This window comes from Silurus aristotelis (genome assembly GCF_946808225.1).
Source record: "Silurus aristotelis genome assembly, chromosome: 8".
In the NCBI taxonomy this organism is placed as follows: domain Eukaryota; kingdom Metazoa; phylum Chordata; class Actinopteri; order Siluriformes; family Siluridae; genus Silurus; species Silurus aristotelis.
The window spans coordinates 24,687,986-24,715,859 of NC_139581.1; the positions used below are offsets into that span (position 1 = coordinate 24,687,986).

Here is a 27,874-nt window from a genome sequence, read left to right on the forward strand (position 1 = left end):
CTCCTACACTTCTCCTTTTCCTTCTGTCTCTGTAGACGTCTTCCTCCTCTCCTTCTCCTCCTTCGGCCAACAGTAGCCCAATTTCCACCGGTACCTTGTTGGCTAACGATACCTGTGGCGGTCGTTGGTAACCCGGGCCTCGACCGATCCATTATGAAATTCTGATTCGTGCTCCGCAAATTTGACTTGCCATGTTTTACGCTGGAGGCCCTTCCTAACACAACCCTCCCCATTTATCCGGGCTTGGGACCGGCACTAAGAGTGCACTGGCGTGTGCAACCCTAATGGCTGGGTTGTAGCTTGCTTTTGTACAATGATCACAAATAATCACATTAATTCAGCTAATTTCAATTGATGGAAATGATTTACACAAGGCAAACACTTTAGTTAAAAATGACAAGCCACAAGTTATAAGGAATAGTAGGCCTTCAAGACAGGATTGTGTCAGAACAGGGGTTACGGGGAAGGGAACTGAAAACTTTCTGTATATTTGAAGGTTGCATGTAATTCAACATTTTTGACTAGAAGTTGTTCAAAACCACAGAGAAGCATCTGAAAGCTGGAGCCCAACCAAATCAAGTGAATCTGGACCACTTTATTTAGAGAGGTGTCCAAAAGCCTAAAAGTCACTCTGATGGAACATTCTACTAGCTCACAGATAAGGCAGGTATGCCTCTCCACAACACAACATGGCTCCTCTTTTAGGCCATGAAACACATGAAACAAGATTCTATGATCTGTAAAAAAAAAAAAAAAAAGACTAAATAGTTTAAGTAAAGCAGTGGAATTACACCAGGATCATCATATGACCAGTTCCTCATATGGCAGATATCCTCATATGGCAAGATTTATCATACATTTAGTTTATGCCCAAGATCTTGCTGTAGTATATAATCTAAGATGAGTCATATGTAGACTTGAACTATAATCAGACTCATTTTGCTTAGACTGAACACTGAAAAAGCTTTCAACACACCCAATCATGTCTGGCTTGACTTTTCTACACAACTGATTCCTAATCTTTTCAAAATCAAAAAAAAAAAATGGGTTTGGGTCTGTTTCCTCTCAAGGTTTCTTCATGTTGTCTTGTCAGTTCCCACTGTTACCTCTGACTTCTCAGGTTTGGATGAAGGTTCACCTTCCAACAAGCCAATGTCCCTAAATGACCCCATTAAAAATCTCAGCAGGGATCTGAAAATAGTGTCTCAGCACTGCTCCTTGTTAACAGAGTCTGAGAAGTTCTCCAGAAAAATGCAAGAAAATCCCCAAATGCAAGTGTTCCATTGTTGTAGCTTTCACTAAAAGCTTTCCCGCTGTAATTACTGCTCAAGGTGAGTGTTTTTATAATGGGCTGTAAGTATGGATACAATCACCCTTTAGTGTCTGCTAGAAAAAAACTCCTAAGCCTTTACATCCCACATGTAACACTGAGAGCCCTCACCATTCATCTCGCACCCTGCACAGATGGCACGAGGAAATAAAGAGCAAATACATCACCCACACTCCTTTCCACAGACGTCAGACAACCTCACTCTCTGAACTGTGTGTGTGTACACATGATAAATACTGGAACCAGACAATGAATAACGACAATTCTCTCTCACCCCCCCCCCCACCCCACCCACCACCCCCCACCCACAACCACACACACACACACACACACACACACACACACTCCTCCGCAACTTGAGAAGAGAGAAACCCAGTTGCTAGGAGACCTGATCTGCAGTGCAACTCAAAGCCCGAGAGATGTGCAGCTGTAAACAGGAAAACGCAGTGAACAGCCTGGAGAACCGCACGTACAGTGCTGGAGTGGGGCACAGCCGCGGTCTTCGTCCATTCTCAACTATAGCGATCACCTGTTGAAATAAGTGCATATTTTACATCAAACATTCACGAGGCCCGACGCAACCTCGGCGAAAATCTGATTTATAAACAAACCACGACAAACAACTTACCATGTTTCATATTTTAATTGAGATCGAGCTCCAGCAGTAGTTAATATATAATCATGATTCTTTTATAAAAGACACAAAGCTCGAAACATTTGTCAATAGTAAAAAAAAAAAAAAAAGAAAACAACAACAACAACAACAAAACGAGGCAAATATTGCACACCCAATTAGGGCTCCAAACAGAAAACACAATATGATATCAGAAGTCATAAATAACAAACCGTACATGTTTTATTTACAGTCGGAAACACAACAAAGATCAACCTAAACAGTGATTCCTCTAATTAATATACATGTAAGTGCTGAAATATATTAATATCTATCCAAAAAAAAAAGAAATAATTCAGAGACCAAAAACTAGCCTGAAGCTACTTTTTACTTCTTAAACCCTGATCTTCATCGGTGCACACAAAGACGGACACATGCAGCACTACAGCATTTTTAGAATTTCACAACACGTTTTGGTCTTTTGGCACCTGGCGTCACGCAAAACCTGCAGGTGTCGGCGCTTTACGCTAATCGCTGGGTATTTCGGTGTGTTCATGAACCAAATGCATGCTGGAAATGCACAATAATGACAGCGATACATTTGATACTGTACAGAATTTTCGGATTATAGCTAAATCTTCCTCAGATCCACCCATACCAGATGTATATATGGAGTGAGTACTTAGAAAACTTAATATACTTAAACCTGAGGCCAGAGAGCTGCATAAATAAAAAATAATATACATGTATAGATTGATGTCATTTTGTGACATGCTTTTGTGCTGCTTGTTGAAAGTATGAATAATATAATCGGCCTGGAAAATATGAATTAACGGCCACATTCTTATGGTTATATTTTGCTAACCCCCTTGCAGTGCAGATCGCACGATGAATGAAAGAGTTTGTAGTGTTTCTGCGTTTCTGCAGCACTTGATGTACCAATTGCCTGGTAAAGACAAGGCCCATCATGTCACTACAGCCTTTCTGCTGTTCGTCTAACTCGTTATAGTTGGACCCGCGTTCTTTGGTTGATGTGGATGCACCATCATGGTGTCACTGTTAACTGGCTTTAATCTCTGGAGTTATTTTCCAGATTGTGTTTTAGGAGGCAGTATTACAGTGTTGTACCTCGTCTTCTACACGTCATGTGAGAAAGCTTTGAAAATCCCGTCCTTGTTGCCCGGCGTTATTGTAATTCCTAAAAATATATTCAAGCAACAAAAGCAGGACTAGCGCAGGCGACTAACGGCTAACGCTGAATACAGATTTTTAGGTCTTAATACACCATGTATCCTGTTACATATACTGGTTAACATTCACTTTTGTACATATGAGCAAAGGAGAACTACTCAGAATGAATCAGATGTTAGTGTGAAACAGGGCAGTCTTGTTTAAAAAAAAAAAAAAAAAAAAAAAAGCTCTGCCTGCCAATGTGACTTGTTTCACACCTCATATAGGCTTTTTCATTGGCTGTCCCCATCAGAGGGCTATTCAGAGAGCTGTCGTCATTGGCCCGTGCTGGCAGTGGCCAAACTCAGCTGGATTTGGGCTAATAACACCTTAACACTCTCCTATAAAGACTCTTTTATTTCTGTGACCCCCCCCACAGCCCTGCCAAGTTTGGTGGGTCCCCCAGATGCACACGAACACATTGGGTTATCTTGGGCTAGAATGGGTGGGACATGCTAATAACTAGTTTGGTGTAAATATATATATCCAGGCGAGTGCACATGTTTACACACCTTTGATTGGATGTGTTCACATGTTCCTTATTTAGCGATCACACAAGCACATACACTGTTCCTGGAACTGCCTCTCCTCTCTACCTTATTCAGAACCCTTGACTTTACACTTGCAACCCTGGAACAAGGAGGGTTTGTGTGGGTGTGTGTGCATGTGTGTGAGTGTAAGAGAGAGAGAGAAATGTTAAATAGAATACAAAAGAGAAGGCGACATGAAAAACCAGCGTCACTTGTTTACCCACACAGCCAGCATCTGAACTGGCTTCATCCTACTCCATCACAGCTCCCTCTGACCTCAGTCCCAGCCATTGTCCTTTATCATGTGGGCCAGTTCGATGATGAACTTACCCTCCTTATACTTCTGGCTGCTCTCAAAGGCATGCTCCTACAGAGAGGTGGACAGAGAGAGTGAGAGAGCAGAATAAGGACTGGAGTTTTAAAAAGGATCAGTTTCTTTCTTTTTTTCTTTCTCATGGAGAAACAAATAATACAGCTGGCTAGACCACTGGGCATGTGCAAGCTCAAATGAGCTGTTCAGACCTATGTTTGAATAATCTTGCGATTTCCATGGACAAGTCCCTGATTTTACTTGCATGCACTGTGTGCAACCTTGGGAAAATCAACTTTTCTTCTCTCACATGGCTAATCTGACACGCTCATGTCATATTCTCCTTAAGAACATCAGAAAGATTTCTCCATTCCTATCCACACAGGCTGCTCAGGTGCTTGTTCAGTCCCTCATCATTTCTACACTGAGCTACTGTAACCCCCTTCTGGCAGATCTGCTGCTGAGGGACCTCAACTGTTCTTCAATAGCACTCCATTGCTACAGTCTCTCCAATGGCTTCCTGTAGCTGCCTGCATCAAATTTAAAATGCGAATGCTTGCCTGCAAAGCTAAAACAGATCACACCCACCTACCTCACAGCACACATTCTCTAGAAGGTGGTGGAATGAACTTCCCCCTAGATGTCCAAAAATCACTAGCAGGCCTCAAAAGACCTAAACTAGCATAAAAAAGTTATTTCTTACTGTATCCTTCCAAAACAAAAACAAAACAAAAAAATTGATAGACTGATGGATTTCTAAGTTAAAAAAAACAGTATATTTTTTACTGATAGAGCAAATGGCAAAAGCCATGAACATAAACATGTGACCCACACTCCCATACATAAGCCTTCACCAAACTTTTGCAGCAGAGTTGAAAACACACAGGTGTAAAGACTTGTATGCGGTAGCATTTCAGGTTCCTTCTTAAACCAGGGTAAATAAAGACATTTTTGATGTGTTTAAAGACAACGTTAAGAGTAGAAGAACTCAAGTATCCAACATGCAGTCCTGACCTCACTGAGCACATTTCAGATGAACTGTAACATTACTACTACTAATGATCTTGTCATTAAAGCTCTAAAACTCTACACAGCCATGCTCCAAAATCTAGTGGAAAGCCTTCAGATGAGCAAAGGTTATTATTACAGCACAGTCAAGGAAGAAATCTGGAATGGGATGTTCAAAAAGTGCATTTGGAAAGGCAGTAATGTGTCTAGAAGTAACTCGGTTAATGATTTAGCTACTGCCTCCAGTCAAAACTTCACCGATTGTATAGTTTTCAGAAAGAGACTGCCCAAAATAATCTTTTTCTATAGCCTACAGACCTGGTAACTTTAGATGAAGCAACTCTATACAATTAATTTAATGAATATCGCTGGGTTTTCCAGAAAATCAAGATAAGTCTGTTCAAATTTCTCAACATCAACCGGTCTATTTGGTAATAACGCCTCCAAACAACCTCATGGTCCCCTCCTAAATAACAAGATCACCTTTGGGTGCATTTGTTTCTACATTTTTCATATGTATGTGCCCTCTTGAGACAGCTCAAACAGGCCTAAACAGAAATACAGAACCACCAACACATATAAAAATACCGGCAAGTGGTGCAGCTGCTGAGCGAAAATGGACACCTAGTGAAGAGCGAAGAATGCAAGCCTCTTAGGGATTGACTTTAAATGTAGACTTCCAATCTTTGCATGGTGTGACAGTAGGTTGTTATCTATTTAGAGATCAGAAATCAGCTGATGCGTGCCTGTGACTGTACATCCAAATACGCACCTGTGATTATTAGAGAACATACTTGGATGCAAATGCCTAAATGGGGCCAATGTTTGTGAGCAGTGTGTTGCCTGGAGATCATTTACTGGTGTAAAAGTGTCTGCATATGTCATTACACTCACATATTTCCAACCTAGTGTTGTTTTGCAGTTCTCACAGTAGATGTCTGCTACTGCATGCAGACCAGTGAGGAGCACTCGCTCTTCTGCTGGACCACAACCTACATTCACCCTTTTGAGAAACAGACAAAAGAAAATGTGTGGAAAATAAGCATATATATTACATCGTATGACCATCTGAATATACTACTCCAGTTCAGGAGGGCTAGAGTCCAGTACAATTTGAGTGCCCTGCTTTAACACATCTGACCAGGTTTTGTTGTGTGTTAGAGCAGGAAAAAAATTAGCAAACAGTGTTGGAATTTGTCCCCTGAGGACTGGAGGTAAGCACCCTCGCTAAATACTTACACAGAGTTGAAAAGATACGCTCTGCCTTGGCTCCCTTGAAAAGACTACAAGAAAAGCAATAAAACAGCTTATAAGCATCTCAGAGCAGATTTGTCGATCAAAACCTGCATTTTGTCTCGTCGGTGTTAAACAGTTACAACAAGCTGTGCGGCATCTGCTAGTCTGACCTCAAGCTGTCATCTCCCCTGCTCTGATCATGTTTGCTCTTGCCTGCTACCACAGTTTGATATGTACCGTATTTTCCGGACTATAAGCCGCTACTTTTTTCCCACGCTTTAAACCCCGTGGCTTGAACAACAAAGCGGCTAATTTATGGATTTTTCCTGGGTTTTTCCCAGTTTCACAAGCTTCAAAGCCAAAAAACTGAGACCCATAATATTAGACCAATAAAATTGCGGAACGGGTTCAGGTGAACCAATGAAACTCTTTATATTAAATCGCGCGCGCTTCCACTGAATCGGGCCGCACCTCATCATAAATATGGATGAGGTTCCTCTGACGTTTGACCTGCCGCTCACTCACCAAGTCCAGTTGCAACAGAAATCATATAAGCAGACAGGTTTCCAAAACTCGTGCTTTTTCATTTTTCTTGGCAACAGCGTTACGGGTTAGTCAAAGAAACTTAGAATTGAGCATCAGAAAATAATAAGGACATATTCCTCGGTCTTGCACACATGCAGTAATAGCGTTAAAATGCGGCGGCGGGCTATTCCCAAAATGCCGCTCTGCTCTTAAAGGAGCCACAACATATTTCACCGGTTACACCGTGTAACAGACACTGTCTTTCGTTAAAGCCTGTGTAAAGTTCATTAGTTTCAGTGTAGACACCTGCAGCTTATAGACAGGTGCGGCTTATTTATGTTCAAAATAAAAATCTTTGTCAAATTCAGTGGGTGCGGCTTATATATGGGTGCGCTTTATAATCCGGAAATTACGGTATTTATTCTTCCATTCACACATTTAAATTGTTTCAAACTGACTAAACGAAAAAGTGAATAAATAAAAAAGAAATAATAATAATAAAAAATTCCATACAGAAAGTCACGATCACCTTCGAGATGAGCTCGTCGTGGTTGGCGAGGTGTGCGCGGCAGTGGATGCAGCTGTAGGTGCGGTGACAGGTGGGAAGGTAGGCCTGGAAGGTTTTGGAGCGCGTCATGGTGAGCATAGGCGGGCTTGGTGCACGTTGCACGAAGGGGCTCCCGGCCCAGGACGGCTCACATGGGAAACAGCGCAACACACACGTGAGGGCCGTGGTGGTGCGTGGGGTGGGACACACACCTGGGGAGAAAAATATTGTTTCAAAACTTTTTGGGGTGTCTTTACACAGTCAAAATAACACAGTGATAACTGCGGAAAGGCCACGCCGCCAACAGGATTTGCATTTCACATGTTGGCAAATCACATTAAATTGCCTGTGTGAGTGCGAGTGTGTTTGACTACAGCGCAACATTGATGGACGGAAAAACAATCACAAATTAATTTGCAGATTTAAATTACAACAGAATGTACCTTTGCAGAATCTCCCAGACATTGTTTAATGTCCAAGATGCTCCTGTGTCATTCACGGATCGTGGGGAGGGAACCTTAAATCTGTCACAGGTGGTTGGATTTATATACGCACGTTAAAGATATTTATTAAGAGCTTCTTTCTTCTCGCAGTTTTATTTACAGCATTATCGTCATAGGCTGTATATTCAATTCTTGGGAGAAAAACGAAATCAAACATTGACCATCCCAGACAACCGAAATGGCATGATCCTCGTTTCATAACACCTCTGTGAAGATTCGACTGTGAGATTGGTTGTTGAATCAGGCTCCTCCTATCGAAGGTCACCCCTAAACACTTTGTTTTACATACAAGGGTATAAACATAGAACGAGAGAGAGAGAGAGAGAGAGAGAGAGAGAGAGAGAGAGAGAGAGAGAGAGAGAGAGAGAGTAAAACACTGAACTGGATGCATGCTGATAGCAAGGGACATGAAAAACATAAAAAGAAAACACACAGAAAGAAACAAGATACAGAAGAGAAGAGAAAAAACAGAAAAATACAGTGAAATTCAGAAAATACAGTAACTGAAAGAGTGATCTAGCGCTGGTCTAAATGCTGAGATAAGAATTCTATCACAGAGATGACAGATTGAACTGACTGGCCACTTTCATAAGAATACCTATACACCTACAATCAGCCAAAACATGAAAAAGCAGCACAATATAAAAATACTGGTTTTAGCTTCAGTGAATCTTCAGATTAAAATTTCATAATCAATCCATCTTGTCTGGAATTAACATCCAGCATCATTATTATACAGTATTTCAGAAAAAGAAGATCTGTGATTTTCTCACACACACACACACACACACACACACACACACACACACACACACACACACACACACACACACACACACACACACACACACACACACACACACACGTCAACAGAATGGTATACAAAACATCCAGTGAGTAGCAAATCCTCTGAGAGCTCACAGGAGAATAGACAGACTAGTACAAGCTGAATGTAGGGATATGATAACTCTAAGAACACCTTTTACAAACATTGGCAGAAAAGCATTTTAGAATGTAGAACATGTGGAACCCTGAGGTGGATGAGCTACAACAGCGCTGACCCAAATCAAGTCATACCACTGTCAATCAAGAACAGAAATCTGAAGCTACAGATTCACAGAAATTGAACAGGTGAAGACTAGAATAAGCCACCTAAGATAAAAAAAAGTCTGGATTTTTGCTTCTACCTGCAGATGGGTAGGTCAGAATGTGGTCTGAATCAAGAGCATGAATCCAGTGACTCAACATGGCTTGGATCATCAGTAGGAGGTGGCTAATACTGGTGGTATACTTTCTCTGGGACACACTGGCATCCCTTAGTACCAATCAAGCATTGCTTAAATCAGTGGTCCCCAACCGGCCTTCAAGGTGGATAAATACAACAAAATAAAATTATCCGACCGGCATAAAAACTGGTATTTTCTATATATAATAATTAAAAACGTGAATCCACTGTGGTGTTTTTTGTTCATTTTGCTAGCTTGGGGGTTTCAATTTAGCGGTAATGTATTATGTGTTAGCGGCCGGAGCAGCCCCTTTAAGAAGGTAGCAGATGTACAGTGAGGAAAATAAGTATTTAAACACCCTGCTATTTTGCATGTTCTCCCACTTAGAAATCATTTAGGGGTCTGAAATTGTCATCGTAGGTGCATGTCCACTGTGAGAGACATAATCTAAAAAAAAATCCAGAAATCACAATGTATGATTTTTAAACTATTTATTTGTATGATACAGCTGCAAATAAGTATTTGAACACCTGTCTATCAGCTAGAATTCTGGCCCTCAAAGACCTGTTAGTCTGCCTTTAAAATGTCCACCTCCACTACATTTATTATCCTAAATTAGATGCACCTGTTTGAGGTCGTTAGCTGCATAAAGACACCTGTCCACCCCATACAATCAGTAAGAATCCAACTACTAACATGGCCAAGACCAAAGAGCTGTCCAAAGACACTAGAGACAAAATTGTACACCTCCACAAGGCTGGAAAGGGCTACGGAGAAATTGCCAAGCAGCTTGGTGAAAAAAGGTCCACTGTTGGAGCAATCATTAGAAAATGGAAGAAGCTAAACATGACTGTCAGTCTCCCTTGGACTGGGGCTCCATGCAAGATCTCACCTCGTGGGGTCTCAATGATCCTAAGGAAGGTGAGAAATCAGCCCAGAACTACACGGGAGGAGCTGGTCAATGACCTGAAAAGAGCTGGGACCACCGTTTCCAAGGTTACTGTTGGTAAAACACTAAGACGTCATGGTTTGAAATCATGTATGGCACAGAAGGTTCCCCTGCTTAAACCAGCACATGTCCAGGCACGTCTTAAGTTTGCCAATGACCATTTGGATGATCCAGAGGAGTCATGGGAGAAAGTCATGTGCTCAGATGAGACCAAAATAGAACTTTTGGGTCATAATTCCACTAAACGTGTTTGGAGGAAGAAGAATGATGAGTACCATCCCAAAAACACCATCCCTACTGTGAAGCATGGGGGTGGTAGCATCATGCTTTGGGGGTGTTTTTCTGCACATGGGACAGGGCGACTGTACTGTATTAAGGAGAGGATGACCGGGGCCAAGTATTGCGAGATTTTGGGGAACAACCTCAGACCCCTCCATGATTTCTAAGTGGAAGAACTTGCAAAATAGCAGGGTGTTCAAATACTTATTTTCCTCACGGTAAGACATGTGACCAAGGCATCATGACCTGCATCAAGAGTGAGTCATAGACAAATGTGGCAGAAAGAATCTGGTAATTTTCCAAAATAAAACCATTAAAAATCAGATAATAAATAAAACGGAAATAATGTTATGTATTCTTTCTGTGTGCCGGTACCAATTGACTCACCATCCAGCCTGTTCCATGTAACAAGCAAATCGTATCCAAATAGACTTTTGTATATTTCACCAGATCGGACTCCAATAGAGCATCATTGAATGCAAAAATGTCTACATGCACTCCCTATACTCCAGTATGTCTTTAAAAGCCTGTGGAATCCACACCCCAAAGAGCTAAAATTATTCGGTTGCAAAAGTGGTCTTGTCCTTAATATTCCTAGGGTTCCTAATACAGTAGCCACTGAGTGTAATGAGACTGTAAGAATATATTTTAAGATGCAGCCCCACGGTAGCCACAATGAGCTGCGGTTAGCAATAACGTCATCCTGTGGAAACTGAGAGCGCTTTCTGGTCGACTGCTGGAAACGTGCAGCAACAATAATAGCATGTGTGCAATGAATACATGTAAATATATGTAACTGTAAATGTAAATGGAGAGACCTCTGCAGCAAGAGAAGACGCTGGGGCTACGAATCAATGCTTCTGTGGAAAGCAACCCTTGTGTTTGTACTATTGTTACCCTGGAAAGGCGTGGGCATAATGAGGCCACTGAGAGCTTGCATACACACACTCATGCACACACACACACACACACACACACACAGTAGTCTCCCACATGCAGATGCACAAAGTGATGCATTCAAAAACAAATGTACTGGCACATGGGCGACCTGCTGTGTCCGCAGTATGCCTAGAGCTGACCACTATACACGTATTTCAGGACTCAGCTATACATACACTTTCTCCAGGAGCCTAGGGTGTTTCATTACCACGTCCATTAGCACTGAAATATTAGCTGCCCAATAGTATAACCTCAGGCAGCACACAGAATAATAAGTGTATTTTTTTTTTGTTTTGTTGGCATAAGTACATCGCATTATAACTACTGAGTAAATTGAAACCTAATTTTAAATGGGAAGGGGCAAATTTATACTGTTTCCATAATGTTATAGCGACCAATGGAACTTAAGTACTGTCCCCAGAGGTCCTCCGCCAACACAAACATCCGCTAGAGTGGAACCATTAAATGAGATTAAAAGGTAAATGTGGTGTGGTTAATGAGGATGAGCAGACTATTAAATCCTTCCCAATCAATTTAATCAAATCCACTCGGAATTAAAACGAGAAGAAAATGTTCTAATCTACTGCTAAAATCACAAAAACGCTCTGACATTGGTTTAAATGACTACGGTATTCGATTCGACGTTATTCGTATTGCGCTTTTAGCAACTGACATTGTTCGAAAGCGCCTTTACAGGATTGATTAGATTACAAATACATATTTCAGCATCAGAAATTCGCCCCTATAGGTTTATCTTTAATGAGTAATATATATCCCTGAGATGGTATGAGAAAGAAACCTTGACAGAAACCAGACTCCAAATGTCCGTGCATTACAGTTCCATCATTGCTGAGGTCATCATCTGTTCACTAGTGGACACAAAACTGGTCATGGCTATTGCAGCCTAGAGCCATTATAGCAGTTTACGAGGTGGTATCAATAAGTTCCGAAACAAGTTTTGTAACACGCCAACAGATGGCAGCACAAGGCTACACGCACAGTCACAGAGAGCACCGACCTTCATAAGTCAGTGTGCCTACAGACATCGTCCTGTGTACATCGAGAGCTGCACAACTGGTGCTATTCTGACCACGTGTGTTACCACGTCTGCTGTTCTGTCCACGTGCGCACTTTTACTGCGCTCTCCTCACACGTGAGTTTGTCACCAGAAACAACATGATCTCACCTCTGCACAAAAACAAAGATTTGGTTCAAATGTTGCCGTATGGACACTATTGTGGAGATCGAGCACGGATAGCAAAAGGTGCCTGAAATGTTCTGTGAAGAAGACTTGCAGAACACATTCCAGAAGTGGCAAGAACGCAGGGAGCGCTGTACTGCTGTGCAAGGGGACTATTTTGAAGGTGCAACTTACCATCATCTTATTCATACATAAGAGCAGCTGAGAGTTAAGGCCCCAGCAGTGACGGCTTGGTGGTGGTAGGATATGAACTCATGACCTGATGATTTTACCACAGAGCTACCCCTTTCCCATATCATATGTCTCACTTCGGATACAGACTGCCAAAAGGCCTTGTTTCTTTCTCCAAACTTTCGGTGTGTGTATTCACACAGTACTAACGGGAATGAAAGGGGGGGGGGGGGGGAGGTGAAATGATTAGCACGTCAACACTATGCTAACAGAGAACATCACAACGTCGTAGACCATAGCAACGTGCATCATAGACTCTGTGATTCCTGGCCATCCTGATTCCACAGTGACATCTGGATATGGCCAGAACCTGTCACTGAACCATCCCGTCTGCTGGTTTTTCCCTCAGTTGCTGCTCCAACTCATGATCCTAGTTTCCAGTGCCAATCCCTAGTTACAAATGGGTTACAGGAAATACCAGTGGTTCTGTTGCTGGAATGCTTTTGGTCCACTTGTCCATTAAAAGGAAAAAAAAAAAGTAACTGCAAATGAATAAAACATTTCTAATTTTAATCCTACAATTTTTGAAATGTCTTCTTTTTTCCAGACGGACCATGCCCCAAAACAGTCCACTCAGGCCAGCTGTTTTATTTGTAGAACACTTAAAAGAATGGGCAATGTCACAAAGCATGTCTACATAAATGAACAGATAAAAAATATACAATTTTAATGAATTCATTAATTCCTATAAGTTTTATCTCTAATGAGCAAGCCAGAGGTGATAGTCGTGAGGGAAAATCTTCGTAAGATGTTGAGAAACCTCGACAGGAACCTGACTCAAAAGGAGAACTCATTTGAGTGACCCAGAATGTCCATTCATTATAGTTTCATCATTGCTGAGGTTATCTTTTTACTGTTGGAGACATAAATGTACAACTTTTCATGACAATTGCAGCCCGAGGCCACAGTTTATATTAATATTACAGTCCAAATCCAAATGTATGGATCTCGAGTAGTACAGTAACTTATATTTAGTCAGTGGAAGTATATTAAGCTGGAGTGAGTGGTTTCCAATTGCTAAGAATTCCATCCTAAAGGTCTGAAGAGCAGAAAGGGAAAGAATCACTGAATGTTTTGATAAATTAAAAATAATATACAAATATTATGTTTTTTATTCCCTGGTCATCATAGTCACCAGATCAGTCAACTGATGGACTTTTCAGGGGCCAATACTGCTGCAGATATAAACTCAGTAAAGAGGCCAATAGCCAATATCACAATGATGCCCATTCCTTGTATTGTAGACCAATATAACAAAAAGAAAATAGCATACATTTGCTTCATTTTCTGAATATTTCCGCTTCATTCAACGTTCAGGTAATGTTCAGTAACAGAACCTTTCCAATATGGTGTTGGTTCTGTGATGATTGCAAATGTTGAGCTATTTTATCAGTTGCTCAGTAGCTCCTAGTTTTATAGCCACAAAGACTGTAGAAAGAACATTACTTATAATCTTACATTCCAGTGCTCATGTTAGTTCTCACTCTCCAGTGTTCTGTATTGTTTAAAGATTTATAATCACACTCTTGATGTCACCCAAATGAGGATGGGTTCCACTTTTGAGTCTGGTTTCTCTCAAGGTTTCTTCCTCATAACATCTAAGGGAGTTTTTCCTTGCCACAGTCGCCACGGCTGCTCATCAGGGATAAATACACATCGTTCACCTTCACTGTTGATTTCTGTAAAGCTGTTTTGAGACAATGTCTGTTGTAAAAAGCGCTATAGAAATAAACCTGACTTGACAATATAAATACGGCAGCATGGTCAAAAACTCTACTAATGGAAGTCAAATAGCAATAGTCTGGACTCAATGCTATGCACATATTTTTGTAGAGAACATTTACAAACTCTTCATGCACTAAATCTGCTCCCAAACACAGTTTATCTAATGTGATGAACTTTACCGTGTGGATACTCTGAAGTCCATCCACTATATATTACCAGTCGGTTAACATTAATTGGAAAATGAGTAAAAAGAGGAAAGGAAGTTCAGATGTTTTTATTTCTCCAAGACTATAATTTTCCACTGCTAAAACAGAAATCCCAATACCACCGAGCAGCAAAAACGAGGGAATGATTTATTTTGCGCAGTCGTCCTGCCTCTGCTAATGTAGATTTTAAGCTTGAACGTTTTGTAATTTATAATCTATTTTGGGAAATGTTTTGCATAAAAATTGTATCTTTCAGTAAAATACATGCCGTTTGGTTTGTTTTATTTTCTACAGAAGTCAGCATACATGCTTTAGTGAAATTTTTTTAGGGTTGTGAAGTACCACATTTCTCATCAGCTACTGCTACTCATATGATCATGATCAAATTAACGTTTTGTTTCAGATCAACAGTCACGTTTTGCACAACGCTCATTGTCTAGCCTTTGACATTCATTGTTTATGCTGTAGCCTCTAATCCTCTACAGTGGACGTTTCAGAAATAATCTGCACTTGTATTCACCTTTGATTGTCAATAGTAAACAAAATTATATAAACTTTCTTTTTGGAGAAATATATGAAATCTGAGCTGAAATTCGGAAATAATAAACATAATTATACAAAATGTGCATTTTGATCATTCCGATATTTATATTATATATTGTATAAATAAATAAAAAATAAAAAAAATCCTTATTAGTGCATTCAACCCTCCTAAAACTGAGACAATTGCCCATAATCATGATCATCACCGTTTATCACAACAACAACCCCTCACAAACCCCAACCCCACCCACATGCCCCACACACCCACACAAAACACAAAAGCTCAAAGTCATGCCCATGATGAAAAAAAATGTACAAATCAAAGTATAAAATCTAGGCCATTTCAGTTTTTGTACACAGTCCTGCCTCTCTTCTTGAAAAGCACCTCAGAAAGGGTCTGATGCAGTGGTGATGGGTGGTGCAGTCCGCACTGGGTACACTCCTGCCGAGCACAACAACCTTCCTTATGTAACCGAAGCAGCGCTGCCCGTTAAAAAAAAAAAAAACAGTAAGGAGGGCAGTGTGCACGTCCTTATGTTCCACCCATCACTGCAGAGGAAGAGAGGCGAGCCCTAAAGCCTTGAAAAAGCCCTTCTTACGACGGTTCCACTGTCACAGTGACGAGAGAACACACGGTGCTATATATTTGCATTGCAATCAAAATGAATATGAAACATTCAGATTTCCTCTTCCTATCTATCTGGATGTGATTAACTAATGACAGGACATAAAACCAAGGTCAAATCAAATACCGAGTTTGTTGTTGTGTCTGCTCTGTGCTGAATAGACGGGGGGTGCACACTCTCAGGCTGCATCAATTTAGGCGAATGTAATCAACAAAACACTTATAAACATCACTGCAGAGATGAGACCATGTGGAGAACTCGGGATTACAAAAAGACAAGGGCTACAGAGAGGTATGTGACTTTGACAGTGCAACTTAATCAGAGCAGAAAGAGAGATAAACACTTCTGTACATCATGGGCAGGAGATCTAGTGAGACGTACTGCATTAGGACATGTTTTATACACTGCTAAACGACTGAATCAAACATCAAACTAACACTGGACAAACACTGCCTTAAGTTGGACTGATGACTTATTATGACTTTTATATTGGTGAATGTTTTATTCAGCTGAAAATTTACACCTGAAGGTAACAGTAATCTATATTAAATTGCATCACATCGAGACGCCACTGTATGGTTCATAAATTTGGGTTCAGTGTGAATCAAGATGTTAAAAGTGTCAAAATGGCCATTATTTGCCTTTTGGGATTTTGTTTGTAGTTCAGCCAGCAGTCTGTATGAAGCTTGGCATAACTGACAACAGTATCGCTGATAGATTCTAAACTATTGCAATAGAAGTTGGAGCTCAGTGGATAATGTATTGAAATTTGAATCAGAATGTCATAGGTTTATTACGTCATGCTCGGCCCTTGAGCAAGGCCCTTAACCCTTAGCTGCTCAGTTATATGAAGGAAGAAACTGTAAGTTGCTCTAGATGAGGGTGCCTGCCAAATGCCATAACTGCAAATATAAAAGTGGTCGATTCAACATGTGGGACAGCAGTTTCAAGATAGGCAAAACAATATTGTGTCTTTTAGTCTGCACATTTCAATTTTTGCCAACTTTATAGACAGTACAAACATTAACAGTCCATGTTACGGTCTGACTTCAGGCGACAGCAATAAAAAACACATTTCTCTGGTGGATCTTACACTATTTTGAAAAAAGAGTTTGTGAACACCTGACTATAAGATGTGCTTTACGAACATTCCACTACAAACGTAGTTCCTATTTGCTGTTATAACAACCTCCACTCTTCTGAGAAGATTTCATTAGATTTTGGAGTGTGAGTGTGGGGATTTGTGCTCATTCAGATACAATGGGTTAGTAAACTCATGTACAGTGAGGAGGCCTGGTGTGCAGTCAGCATTTTAATCCATTCCAAAGGTGTTCAATAGGGTTGAGGTCAAAACTCTATAGCAGGCCAGTCAAGATCTTCACTCCAACCCATATCTTTATGGAACTGGCTTTGTGCACAGGGGCATTGTGATGCTGAAGTGGAAATTTTGAACATATAATTAAAAACAACATATACCTGAAATAGTCGTGTTCCAATACTTTTGCCTATATAGTGTAGCTTTGCCTAAAGCTGTGAATGTGTCTTTTATATATATATATACTTGTAACTAGCTTCTTTTTTTTTTTTTTTTATCCACGCCAATGACATGGTTATATGACACACGCAATGTATATAACTAAATAAGTTCTTCTAGTGTCACATTTATATTGGTGTATTCTATTTTATGCTTTATTTCTTGGCTAATTATATATATATATATATATATATACAGTGTTGTGCTCGTTACTAAAAAATAGTAACTAGTTACAGTTACTCGTTACTTCATTCATTACTTCATTGATTACTTACACCAAAAATTAATGTAACTGTTAAAAGTTACTTTTTTAAAGAACCGTCTTAAATGTTCCCATTAATGCCCTTTTATGCGTTATGGTTTATACAAACACAAAACTGACTTAAACACAAAGTAATTTTTAAACACTATTTTATTAAAGTCAGACCAACACAAACTGAATATATCACAAGGATTTCTGAAATAAATAACAAAACAAACTGAATAATATATTCACAATCAAAAACTAAAGTGGCTTCTGCTGTTGTGTTGAGCTCTTAAACATGTTCCTTTCACAGCTAAAGTATGAAAACTATCAACAATGTAGAACAGAACACCGGGTTAGCTTCTAGCTACTAGCTCCTCAGGCATGGAGGTCCTGGAGGTGTTTTAACAGATTGGAGTTGCTGTTTATCGCAGTAGATACGAGCTTCGATCCAGAAAGACACAACTTACATTTTGACTTAAAAGTTTTTGTCTTTATACTTAACTAAAGTGAAATAATGAGCATATTTCCACTTTGAGAAACTCGTCTTGCTCTCGCCTCGACTCGCCATTACTGACGCACAGACCTGAATAAACGGAGACACGGCCACAGTGCGTCTTCTTCGTGTTTACAGTGGTTCATCCACCAATCCTACAATGCGTCTCTGCTGTAAACAGGTTAGACTGTAGTCTACACTTCAGCAGAAATTCATTAATTCAAAAAAGTAACGGGTAACGCACCATACGGTAACGGAGTTACTTTATGTTTACTAGTTACTGCCCAACACTGTGTGTGTGTGTGTATATATATATATATATATATATATATATATATATATATATATATATATATATATATATATATATATATATATATATATATACACACACACACACACACACACACACACACAGGTGATCAAAATTAGAGAACAATTTATAAACAATTGAACAATTCTGAAATAATGTTATCTTCACTGCTCAACAGTTGAAGGAGTTTTTGTCGTGTCTATACCATGCTACCAGAACACCTTTTCCACAAAATAACTAAGGCATTTCCAAAAAAAACATTATTTTGCAGAAAACACACTGATCAAAATTAGAGAACACTTTCAGATGCCTCCCAGTTATTGGTGTTAATCTGGCACCTGGTGCTAATTTCCTTGATTATCTTTCAACCCCTATTTAACTGGCAGCCTAACTTCCAGTTTCACTGACTCTGCAAGATGGTGGGCCGTTCTAAAGTGACTGAAAGCCTCCGGCAGCAGGTTGTCCAGATGAAGGCCAAAGGGATGACCCTATCGGCCATAGCAAGACAAGTTGGTCGTTCCAAATCTGTGATTTCAAGAATATTGAATCTTTACAACATCACAAACTCATTAAAGTCCGCCAAGAAGGCTGTTCGTCCACGGAAGACACATACAAGAGAGGACAGGATACTGTGGAGGATCTCAACGGGCAATCGTTTCCACACTGCAGCTGGAATTGCTCACCAGTTCAGCGCTGCCTCTCTCTGTAATGCCGTTGCGTTAGATGCTGTTGATAACTATGTTCATGTGTCTTTTTTTCCCTGCACGTTAACAGATATGAGAATCTCTTGCAAATCAAATTAAATCTATAAAGTGATATAACTCTAAAAATCCAGGTTATGAAACTCTCAACCACAACTCAACCACAATTGTTTCACAGCTTATTCGAAACAGGTCCCGAGCGCATTACAGTCTCTCATCACTTCACCAACTGAACTGAAATAACACAAAAGTTAACTTAACTGGTCATCATTGCACACAGGCAAACAACCGACAATTTCAATTATTCCAATTAAATGTATAGAAATGCAGAAAATACATAGAATAAATAAACAATTATTGATTCTTGTTAAAAGCCTTTCCGGTCTCACTACTTCAAACTCTTGTACTCGCTCATTCTCTTTTTCTCTTCCTTTCTCTCTTTAACTCTCCCTTTCTCTCTTTTACTCTCCCTCTACTAACTGCATATCATTCGTCAAACCTCTGTTACAATTTCGAAATGAAGCAACAGGGGCTTGAGATGGGATGTGTTAGAATTAGTTCTACACAAAAAAGAATGAATTCAATTAAAATAATGTGAACACTAAATCTAAAAGCAGCAAACAATAATATTTTTAGTCAATTTTGCGGTTTTAAGTGAATGCTTATGCATTTGTACACCAATGCATATAGGCATATTTTATATTATATATATATATATATATATATATATATATAAAAATATGCCTATATGCATTGGTGTACAAATGCATAAGCATTCACTTAAAACCGCAAAATTGACTAAAAATATTATTGTTTGCTGCTTTTAGATTTAGTGTAGTGTACAGTACAGACCAAAAGTTTGGACACACCTTCTCATTCAAAGAGTTTTTGACTATGAAAATTGTAGATTCACACTGAAGGCATCAAAACTATGAATTAACACATGTGGAATTATATATGGAATTATATACATAACAAAAAAGTGTGAAACAACTAAAAAATGTCATATTGTAGGTTCTTCAAAGTAGCCACTTTTTGCTTTGATTACTGCTTTGCACACTCTTGGCATTCTCTTGATGAGCTTCAAGAGGTAGTCACCTAAAATGGTCTTCCAACAGTCTTGAAGGAGTTCCCCGAGAGATGCTTGGCACTTGTTGGCCCTTTTGCCTTCACTCTGCGGTCCAGCTCACCCCTAAACCATCTCGATTGGGTTCAGGTCCGGTGACTGTGGAGGCCAGGTCATCTGGCGCAGCACCCCATCACTCTCCTTCTTGGTCAAATAGCCCTTGATGCCTTCAGTGTGATGCTACAATTTTCATAGTCATGAAAATAAAGAAAACTCTTTGAATGAGAAGGTGTGGCCAAACTTTTGGTCTGTACTGTGTGTGTATATATATATATATTAGTTTCTCACAAAGGCGAGTACACCCCTCACAAGGGACAATACAATTGAAATGAAACTTGGCGTAGAGTCAATGTGCAGCCCGTATAGCAGTACAGATTTACTGTCCTCTAAAAATAACAACATACAGCCATTATTGTCAACTAAAGTAAGTACACCCTAAGTGAACATGTCAAAACTGTTTCCAAAGTGTAAGTATTTTGTGTGAGCATCATAGATATCTTGCATTGCCTTAATCCTCCTGGGCATGGAATTCACCAGATCTGCACAGGTTGTTGCTGGGAACCTCTTCCACTCCTCCATAAATACATCACGGAGCAGCCAGGTGTAAAACACATTCCTGCTTCTTCACCTTCCGCTTGAGGATGCTTCACAGGTGCTCAATAGGGTTCAGGTATGGAGACATACTTGGCCAGTTGTCATCTTGCCGGTGTGTTTGGGGTCGTTTTTTTGTTGAAAAACTGCCGTTCTGCACTGTTTCTGAAGAGAGGGCATCATGTTCTGCTTCAGAATGTCAAAGTACATGTTGAATCCATGTTTCCCCCCAATGAACCCCAGAGTTCCCAAGTACCAGCAGCACTCATGCAGACCCAGACCATGATGCTACCACCACCATGCTTGACTGTAGGCAGAGTGTTGCCACACATGCTAGACACCATCTGAGCCAAACAAGTTTATCTTATCAGACCGAAGGACATGGTTCCAGTCATTCATGGTTTTAGCAGGTTGATTCAGCAAACTGTTTGCGGGCCATGCAAACTGACTTGTTGCAGCGTGATCCAAAACAATGATCCAAACGACCCAAGTTCTCCCATACACCCCACTACTGTGCTCCCTCCACTGGCTTCCAGTATCTTCACGTATCAGATTCAAAACACTGATGTTTGCCTACAAAGCAAATAATAGACCAGTACCCTCTTACCTCAGAGACCTCAACACACCTCACACTGCACCATGCTGTATGAGATCCTCCAGGACTGCTCAACTGGTACCAGCTTCTCTCAGGGTAAGAGGTAAGTATACTTTAAGGCTCTTTTCTGTTTTGGCAACAAGGTGGTGGAATGAACTTTCCCTAGATGTCCGAACAGAGTGCCTGTCTATCTTCAATCACCGGGTAAAGAAATGTAAATATTCAACTGAAACTGCACCTCTACCAAATGAAGGACATTAGCTTAGAACCAAGAACTGGTTTGAGATTTCCATTTAACATGCTTAGCATGCTTGACTCGCTACAGTATAGATTTATAGATAAGAAATAGGAAGGGTAGCTCAATGGTTGTTGTGAGTTCCAATCCCTGCATCACCTAGTTGCCCTTGAGCATGGCTCTTACTCCGCAACTGCTCAGTTGTATAAATGAGATAATTATAAGTCGCTAGCAGTAGTCTGCTAAATGCCATTTATGTAAATGACTTACAGTATAATCACACCATCCAGTGCCACCTAGATGAGGGCATGTTCATCTCAATGTTTCTTATGCGTTCTCAGTGTTTTTTTTCCTGTCTCTGGCTTCCTCATTAAGAATTAATTTTTACTGGATTTTCATATAAATAAATAAAATCTAAGTGAACTAATTTAAAGACTGTTCAGCAGTACTAAACAATAACACAGTGTGAGTTCGACAAACTTCCTGGACAAAGGTCCAATATTATCTTGCCACTTTCATACAGTATGATCTCTAGGATTGAAGAAGAAAAGAAATGCCCAGAGATACAGTACAAAAATCACAAAAGGGTAAGTATTGAGGAGTATGAAGTTTGAGTAAAAGATATCTTACAGGTCCTGTTGGCTGTTGCTTTAAATAGTACAAGATGAATAGCACAGTCATCTGCAACATTGAAAAAACAACCTGGTGAAGCAGGCGAAGACAAGTGGGAAAAAAAAACACAGGTGTTATAACCGGGGGAAAACTTATGATAGATGGATGAGTGAAAGTTAGATGTAAAGCATGGAAAAAGATGCTTGAGTTGTCCTTACACAAATGCAACAATGCCAGGCGGCAATTGTTCTGCACTGAACTGCGAGGAACAACAAACCAGACAGTTTAATACCTTCTGTGACATCACATGGCCAAGTGCTTGTTTGGTACAAATGTCATCATGCAGCATGACAATATACCGACGTGAACATACACTAAGGAATTAAATGACTATTTGATGTCCAAATAGTCCTGTAATAATCCACTGGCCTGAGCAAGCACTGGATCTCAACCTGACTAAGCTTCACTATAAAACCAGGAGAATAAATGTCCTACAAGCTTGTTCAGGAAGTTCAGATACTTTGACAATGCTACCTTGATTTAAAAAGCTTACAACATATTATTGATTACAAACTTTTGCACACTAGGATAGTCACTGATTTTGGATGATCGCCTGATGAGATAAAATAAGAAACTCTGACACAGGGGCTATATAGAAAATAAATATGAACATGAAGATCAGCAGCAAGTGTCCTTACTAGATCTAGAAAATATGACATCACCCCTGTTTTAATCAGTCTACACTGCTCCCAAATAAATCTCACATTGATTATAAAATACTACTACTGAAGTATAAAGCACTTAACGGTCTCACACCGCAGTATCTGAGTGAACTTTCTGTACCAATATGATCCTCCACGCCTATTTAGATCAGAAGGTGCAGGCTATTTGTTGGTACCTCAAATAATGAAGACTACAGCAGGGGGCAGATCTTTCTCTTATAAAGCCTAGATATATAGTGTTTAGTAAACTGGGATATTTGTATGCTGTCGTCCCCTCACTCTCACACGTTCACTCAGGTTTGTTGACGGTGGTGTGGTGGGTCGTCTCTTATCCCAGAGATCCCTCATGTCTGTGTTACCTTCTGGTTCTCCCTTTTAGTTCTGCTGCCATAGCGAGTCTTGCCGGAGTCCCAACTGCACAGTGACATTAACTTTCAGACAACGATAAAAACACATAATAATCCATATCCTTCTCTTCCTGTCACCTCTCTCTCTCTCTCTCTCTCTCTCTCTCTCTCTCGTTAAACATGCTACTGAGGATGGGTTCCCTCTTGAGTCTGGTTCCTCTCAAGGTTTCTTCCTTATGCCATCTCGGGGAGTTTTTCCTTGCCACAGTCACCACCGGCTCACTCATCAGGGACAAACTTACACTTATAAAGAAAATATCCATTCTTCATCACCGCATTATCTGTGTAAAGCTGCTTTAAGACAATGTTTATATGTCATATTTTGCCTGGTTTTTTTATTAGAGTCGTGGACGTTTGTTATTTCTGGAACTTTCCGTTCAAAAGAAAACAGTCTCAAGCTGACTTTATTTACAGGCTTACAGGTTTTGTGGTTATTGACTGTTACATGTAAAATACTCAACAGACAAATAAACAGGTTAAAAGAAGTAAAGAAGTGGGGAAGGAATTGAGGGTCTATTTTATGCAAACACGCGCGCGCACACAGTTTCACTTCAATCCATATGTTGCAGTGCACGCGCCCAGCTCTATAAACTACAGCTTGACTGCGTGCGTGCGTGTGTGTGTGTGTAAATCATCAGGGCAGACCCAGCACTAAGATGAACACTAATTCTATCTCCTCCTTATGGTGCTGTTATCGGAGGATGAAACTGAAATGACGCAGTGAAATAACGCGGTGGTCTTGACACTGAACAAACCTGACACGCATTACAAATGCAAACAGTTTGCATGAAACACTTGGTTGGAAAAATGATAATCCGACAACACTTGACACCTGCGTGTATTCAGGGAGCTTCAGAAACCACAACTAGATGAGAAAAAGTCAGCAGAAAGTTTGACACCTAGAAAGAAAGACAGAAATGCTAATAAATGCAGCTCTTATTTACCTTTGAAATGTTGAAAAGACTCCCAAAAGCACCGTCTGCTTTGCTGTAAAGGAAAGGCAGCGTGTGTGTTGGGAGAAACCGTGTGTGTGTGTGCGCGCGCGCGCTCTGCAGTGCTTCCTCTGCGGACGTGTTTTGGGGTGTTTCATGGAATTGAGCAGAATTGGAATTGAGCATCATCGTGCGCGTCACAGACTTGACTGACATCTCCGTCAACCAATCAGAGAGGGCCCGCCTAGAGACACCGCTCTGATTAGTCAAAAAAAAAGAAACCCCTAAAGCGCATCATTAAGAGCACGGCTTCATTGGATTATCTAGCTGGGTTTTATCGTGTTTGAGCATTTTCGATTTCAACACGACGTGTCACTTTCGCCATGCAAACCTTTTTGCACGCCTGGTTACGCCATTCGGCCCGGTTCCTGACCGTGTACGTGGTATCAGAACCATGCACAAGCATCCTCGTTATAAAACAACTTTCCCTGGCGCACTCACTCGGCTCCGACGCGCTTCCTGCGGAGTGTGACGTCGGTGTGACGTAAAAACACGGTCAAGAAATAACTAACTATGTAAATACCTCGCGAACACGCGCGCGACTAAACCACCTACCCCACCTATACCCCACCTATATATATATATATATATATATATATATATATATATATATATATATATATATATATATATATATATATATACAGTGGGTACGGAAAGTATTCAGACCCCCTTAAATTTTTCACTTTTTGTTATATTGCAGCCATTTGCTAAAATCATTTAAGTTCATTTCTTTTCCTCATGAATGTACACATAGCACCCTATACTGACAGAAAAACACAGAATTGTTGACCTTTTTGCAGATTTATTAAAAAAGAAAAACTGAAATATCACATGGTCCTAAGTATTCAGACCCTTTGCTGTGACACTCAAATATTTAACTCAGGTGCTCTCCATTTCTTCTGATCATCCTTGAGATGGTTCTACACCTTCATTTGAGTCCAGAAATTTTTGATTATACTGATTAGACTTGATTGGGAAAGCCACACACCTGTTTATATAAGACCTTCCAGATCACAATGCATGTCAGAGCAAATGAGAATCATTAAGGTCAAAGGAACTGCCTGAAGAGCTCAGAGACAGAATTGTAGCAAGGCACAGATCTGGCCAAAGTTCCAAAAATTTTTTTGCTGCACTTAAGGTTCCTAAGAGCACAGTGGCCTCCATAATCCTCAAATGGAAGATGTTTGGGACGACCAGAATCATTCATAGAGCTGGCCGTCCGGCCAAACTGAGCTATCGGGGGAGAAGAGCCTTGGTGAAAGAGGTAAAGAAGAACCCAAAGATCACTGTGGCTGAGCTCCAGAGATGCAGTCGGGAGATGGGAGAAAGTTGTAGAAAGTCAACCATCACTGCAGCCCTTCACAGTGGGGCTTTATAGCAGAGTGGCCCGATGGAAGCCTCTCCTCAGTGCAGAACACATGAAAACCCGCATGGAGTTTTCCAAGATGGTGAGAAATAAGATTCTCTGGTCTGATGAGACCAAGATAGAACTTTTTGGCCTTAATTCTAAGCGGTATGTGTGGAGAAAACCAGGCACTGCTCATCACCTGTCCAGTATAGTCTCAACAATGAAGCATGGTGGTGGCAGCATCATGCTGTGGGGGTGTTTTTCAGCTGCAGGGACAGGACGACTGGTTGCAATCAAGGGAAAGATGAATGCGGCCAAGCACAGGGATATCCTGGACGAAAACCTTCTCCAGAGTGCTCTGGACCTCAGACTGGGCTGAAGGTTTACCTTCCAACAAGACAATGACCCTAAGCACACAGCTAAAATAACGATGGAGTGCCTTCACAACAACTCCGTGACTGTTCTTGAATGGCCCAGCCAGAGCCCTGACTTAAACCCAATTGAGCATCTCTGGAGAGACCTAAAAATAGCTGTCCACCAACGTTTACCGTCCAACTTGACAGAACTGGAGAGGATCTGCAAGGAGGAATGGCAGAGGATCCCTGAATCCAGGTGTGAAAAACTTGTTGCAGCCTTCCCAAAAAGACTCCTGGCTGTATTAGATCAAAAGGGGGCTTCTACTAAATACTGAGCAAAGGGTCTGAATACTTAGGACCATGTGATATTTCAGTTTTTCTTTTTTAATAAATCTGCAACAGTGTCAACAATTCTGTGTTTTTCTGTCAGTATGGGGTGCTGTGTGTACATTCATGAGGAAAAGAAATGAACTTAAATGATTTTAGCAAATGGCTGCAAAATAAAAAAGAGTGAAAAATTTAAGGGGGTCTGAATACTTTCCGTACCCACTGTATATACCTCCGGCTTTACCTCCTATCCTTCTATCCCAAAACACTCCTGCTACTCTTCTCCACCACTCCACCCTGCCTGCACTCTTTTCTTCACTTCTCTAACACACTCTCCATTACTTTACACTGTTGTGTTTTCCCCAGATAACTGAACTCCTCCACCTTCTCCACCTCTTCTCCCTGCAACCGCACCACTCCACTGCCCTCCCTCTCATTCACACACATGTACTCTGTCTTACTCCTACTGACTTTCTTTCCCTTTCTCTCCAGCACATACCTCCACCTCTCCAGGCTCTTCTCAACCTGCTCCCTACTCTCACCACAAATAACAATATAATTCGCAAACATCATACTCCATGGAGACTCTTGTCTGACCTCGCCTGTCAACCAGTCCATCACCACTGCAAACAGGAAAGGGCTCAGAGCCGATCCTTGATGCAGTCCAACCTCCACCTTGTATCAGAGTAGGGTAGAGTAGTTGAATCTGTCGTTCCAACTGCACACTTCACTGCTGTCACACTGTTCTTATACATGTCCTGCACCACCCTCACATACTTCTCTGACACACCTGACTTCCTCATACAATACCACAATTCCTCTCTCGGCACCATGTCGTACGCTTTTTCTAAATCCACAAACACACAATGCAACACCTTCTGACCTTCTCTATAGTTCTCCATCAACATTCTCAAAGCAAATAAGGCATCTATGGTGCTCTTCCTCAGCATGAAACCATACTGCAGCTCACAGATGGTCACCTCTTCTCTCAGCCTGGCTTCCACTACTCTTTCCAATAACTTCATGGTGTGACTGATCAATTTTATTCCCCTGTAGTTACTGCAGGTCTGCACATCCTCTTACCTTCCAGAATCTTGTTAAACAATCTTGTTAAAAACACCACTGCCATTTTTCCTAAACACCTCCATGCTTCTACTGGTATGTCATCACTTCCTCCTTACTGACCCTGGCCACTTCCTGCTTCACCATCTCACCTCATCCAACCTTCTCTCTCTCTCTCTCTCTCTCTCTCTCTCTCTCTCTCTCTCTCTCTCTCTCTCTCTCTCTCTCTCTCTCTCTCTCAGTTTCCTCATTCATCAGCTGCTCAAAATACTCCCTCCATCTTCTCAACACACTCTCCTCACTAGTCAACACATTTCCATCTCCATCCTTTATTGCTCTAACTTGCAGCACATCCTTCTCAGCTCTTTCCCTCTGCCTGGCCAAACGGTACAAATCTTTTTCTCCTTCCTTAGTGTTCCACTTCTCATACAGCTCCTCATATGCCTTTTTTTT

General features: G+C 40.7%; 1 protein-coding gene across 1 annotated transcript; it reads right to left on the bottom strand.

Moving 5' to 3' along the window:
* Nucleotides 1-1,954: 1,954 nt before the first annotated feature.
* Nucleotides 1,955-24,445, bottom strand: ypel2b (yippee-like 2b). The gene is made up of 5 exons (XM_083548972.1): nucleotides 24,278-24,445; nucleotides 7,312-7,541; nucleotides 6,261-6,304; nucleotides 5,916-6,024; nucleotides 1,955-4,070 (listed from the first exon to the last, which is right to left on the bottom strand). Exons 2-5 carry the CDS (start codon nucleotides 7,426-7,428, stop codon nucleotides 3,981-3,983), a joined length of 360 nt encoding a protein of 119 aa, XP_083405098.1. The 5' UTR covers nucleotides 7,429-7,541; nucleotides 24,278-24,445; the 3' UTR covers nucleotides 1,955-3,980.
* Nucleotides 24,446-27,874: the final 3,429 nt, after the last annotated feature.

Bases quoted from the DNA above. Each gene is read 5' to 3' on its own strand.
- ypel2b (XM_083548972.1), bottom strand. From the start codon at position 7,428: ATGCTCACCATGACGCGCTCCAAAACCTTCCAGGCCTACCTTCCCACC. The intron at 6,025-6,260 runs GTAAGTATTTAG...GTTTCTCAAAAG, and splicing joins GCGTATCTTTTCAACTCTGT to GGTGAATGTAGGTTGTGGTC. The intron at 4,071-5,915 runs GTGAGTGTAATG...ACCTCTCTGTAG, and splicing joins CAACACTAGGTTGGAAATAT to GAGCATGCCTTTGAGAGCAG.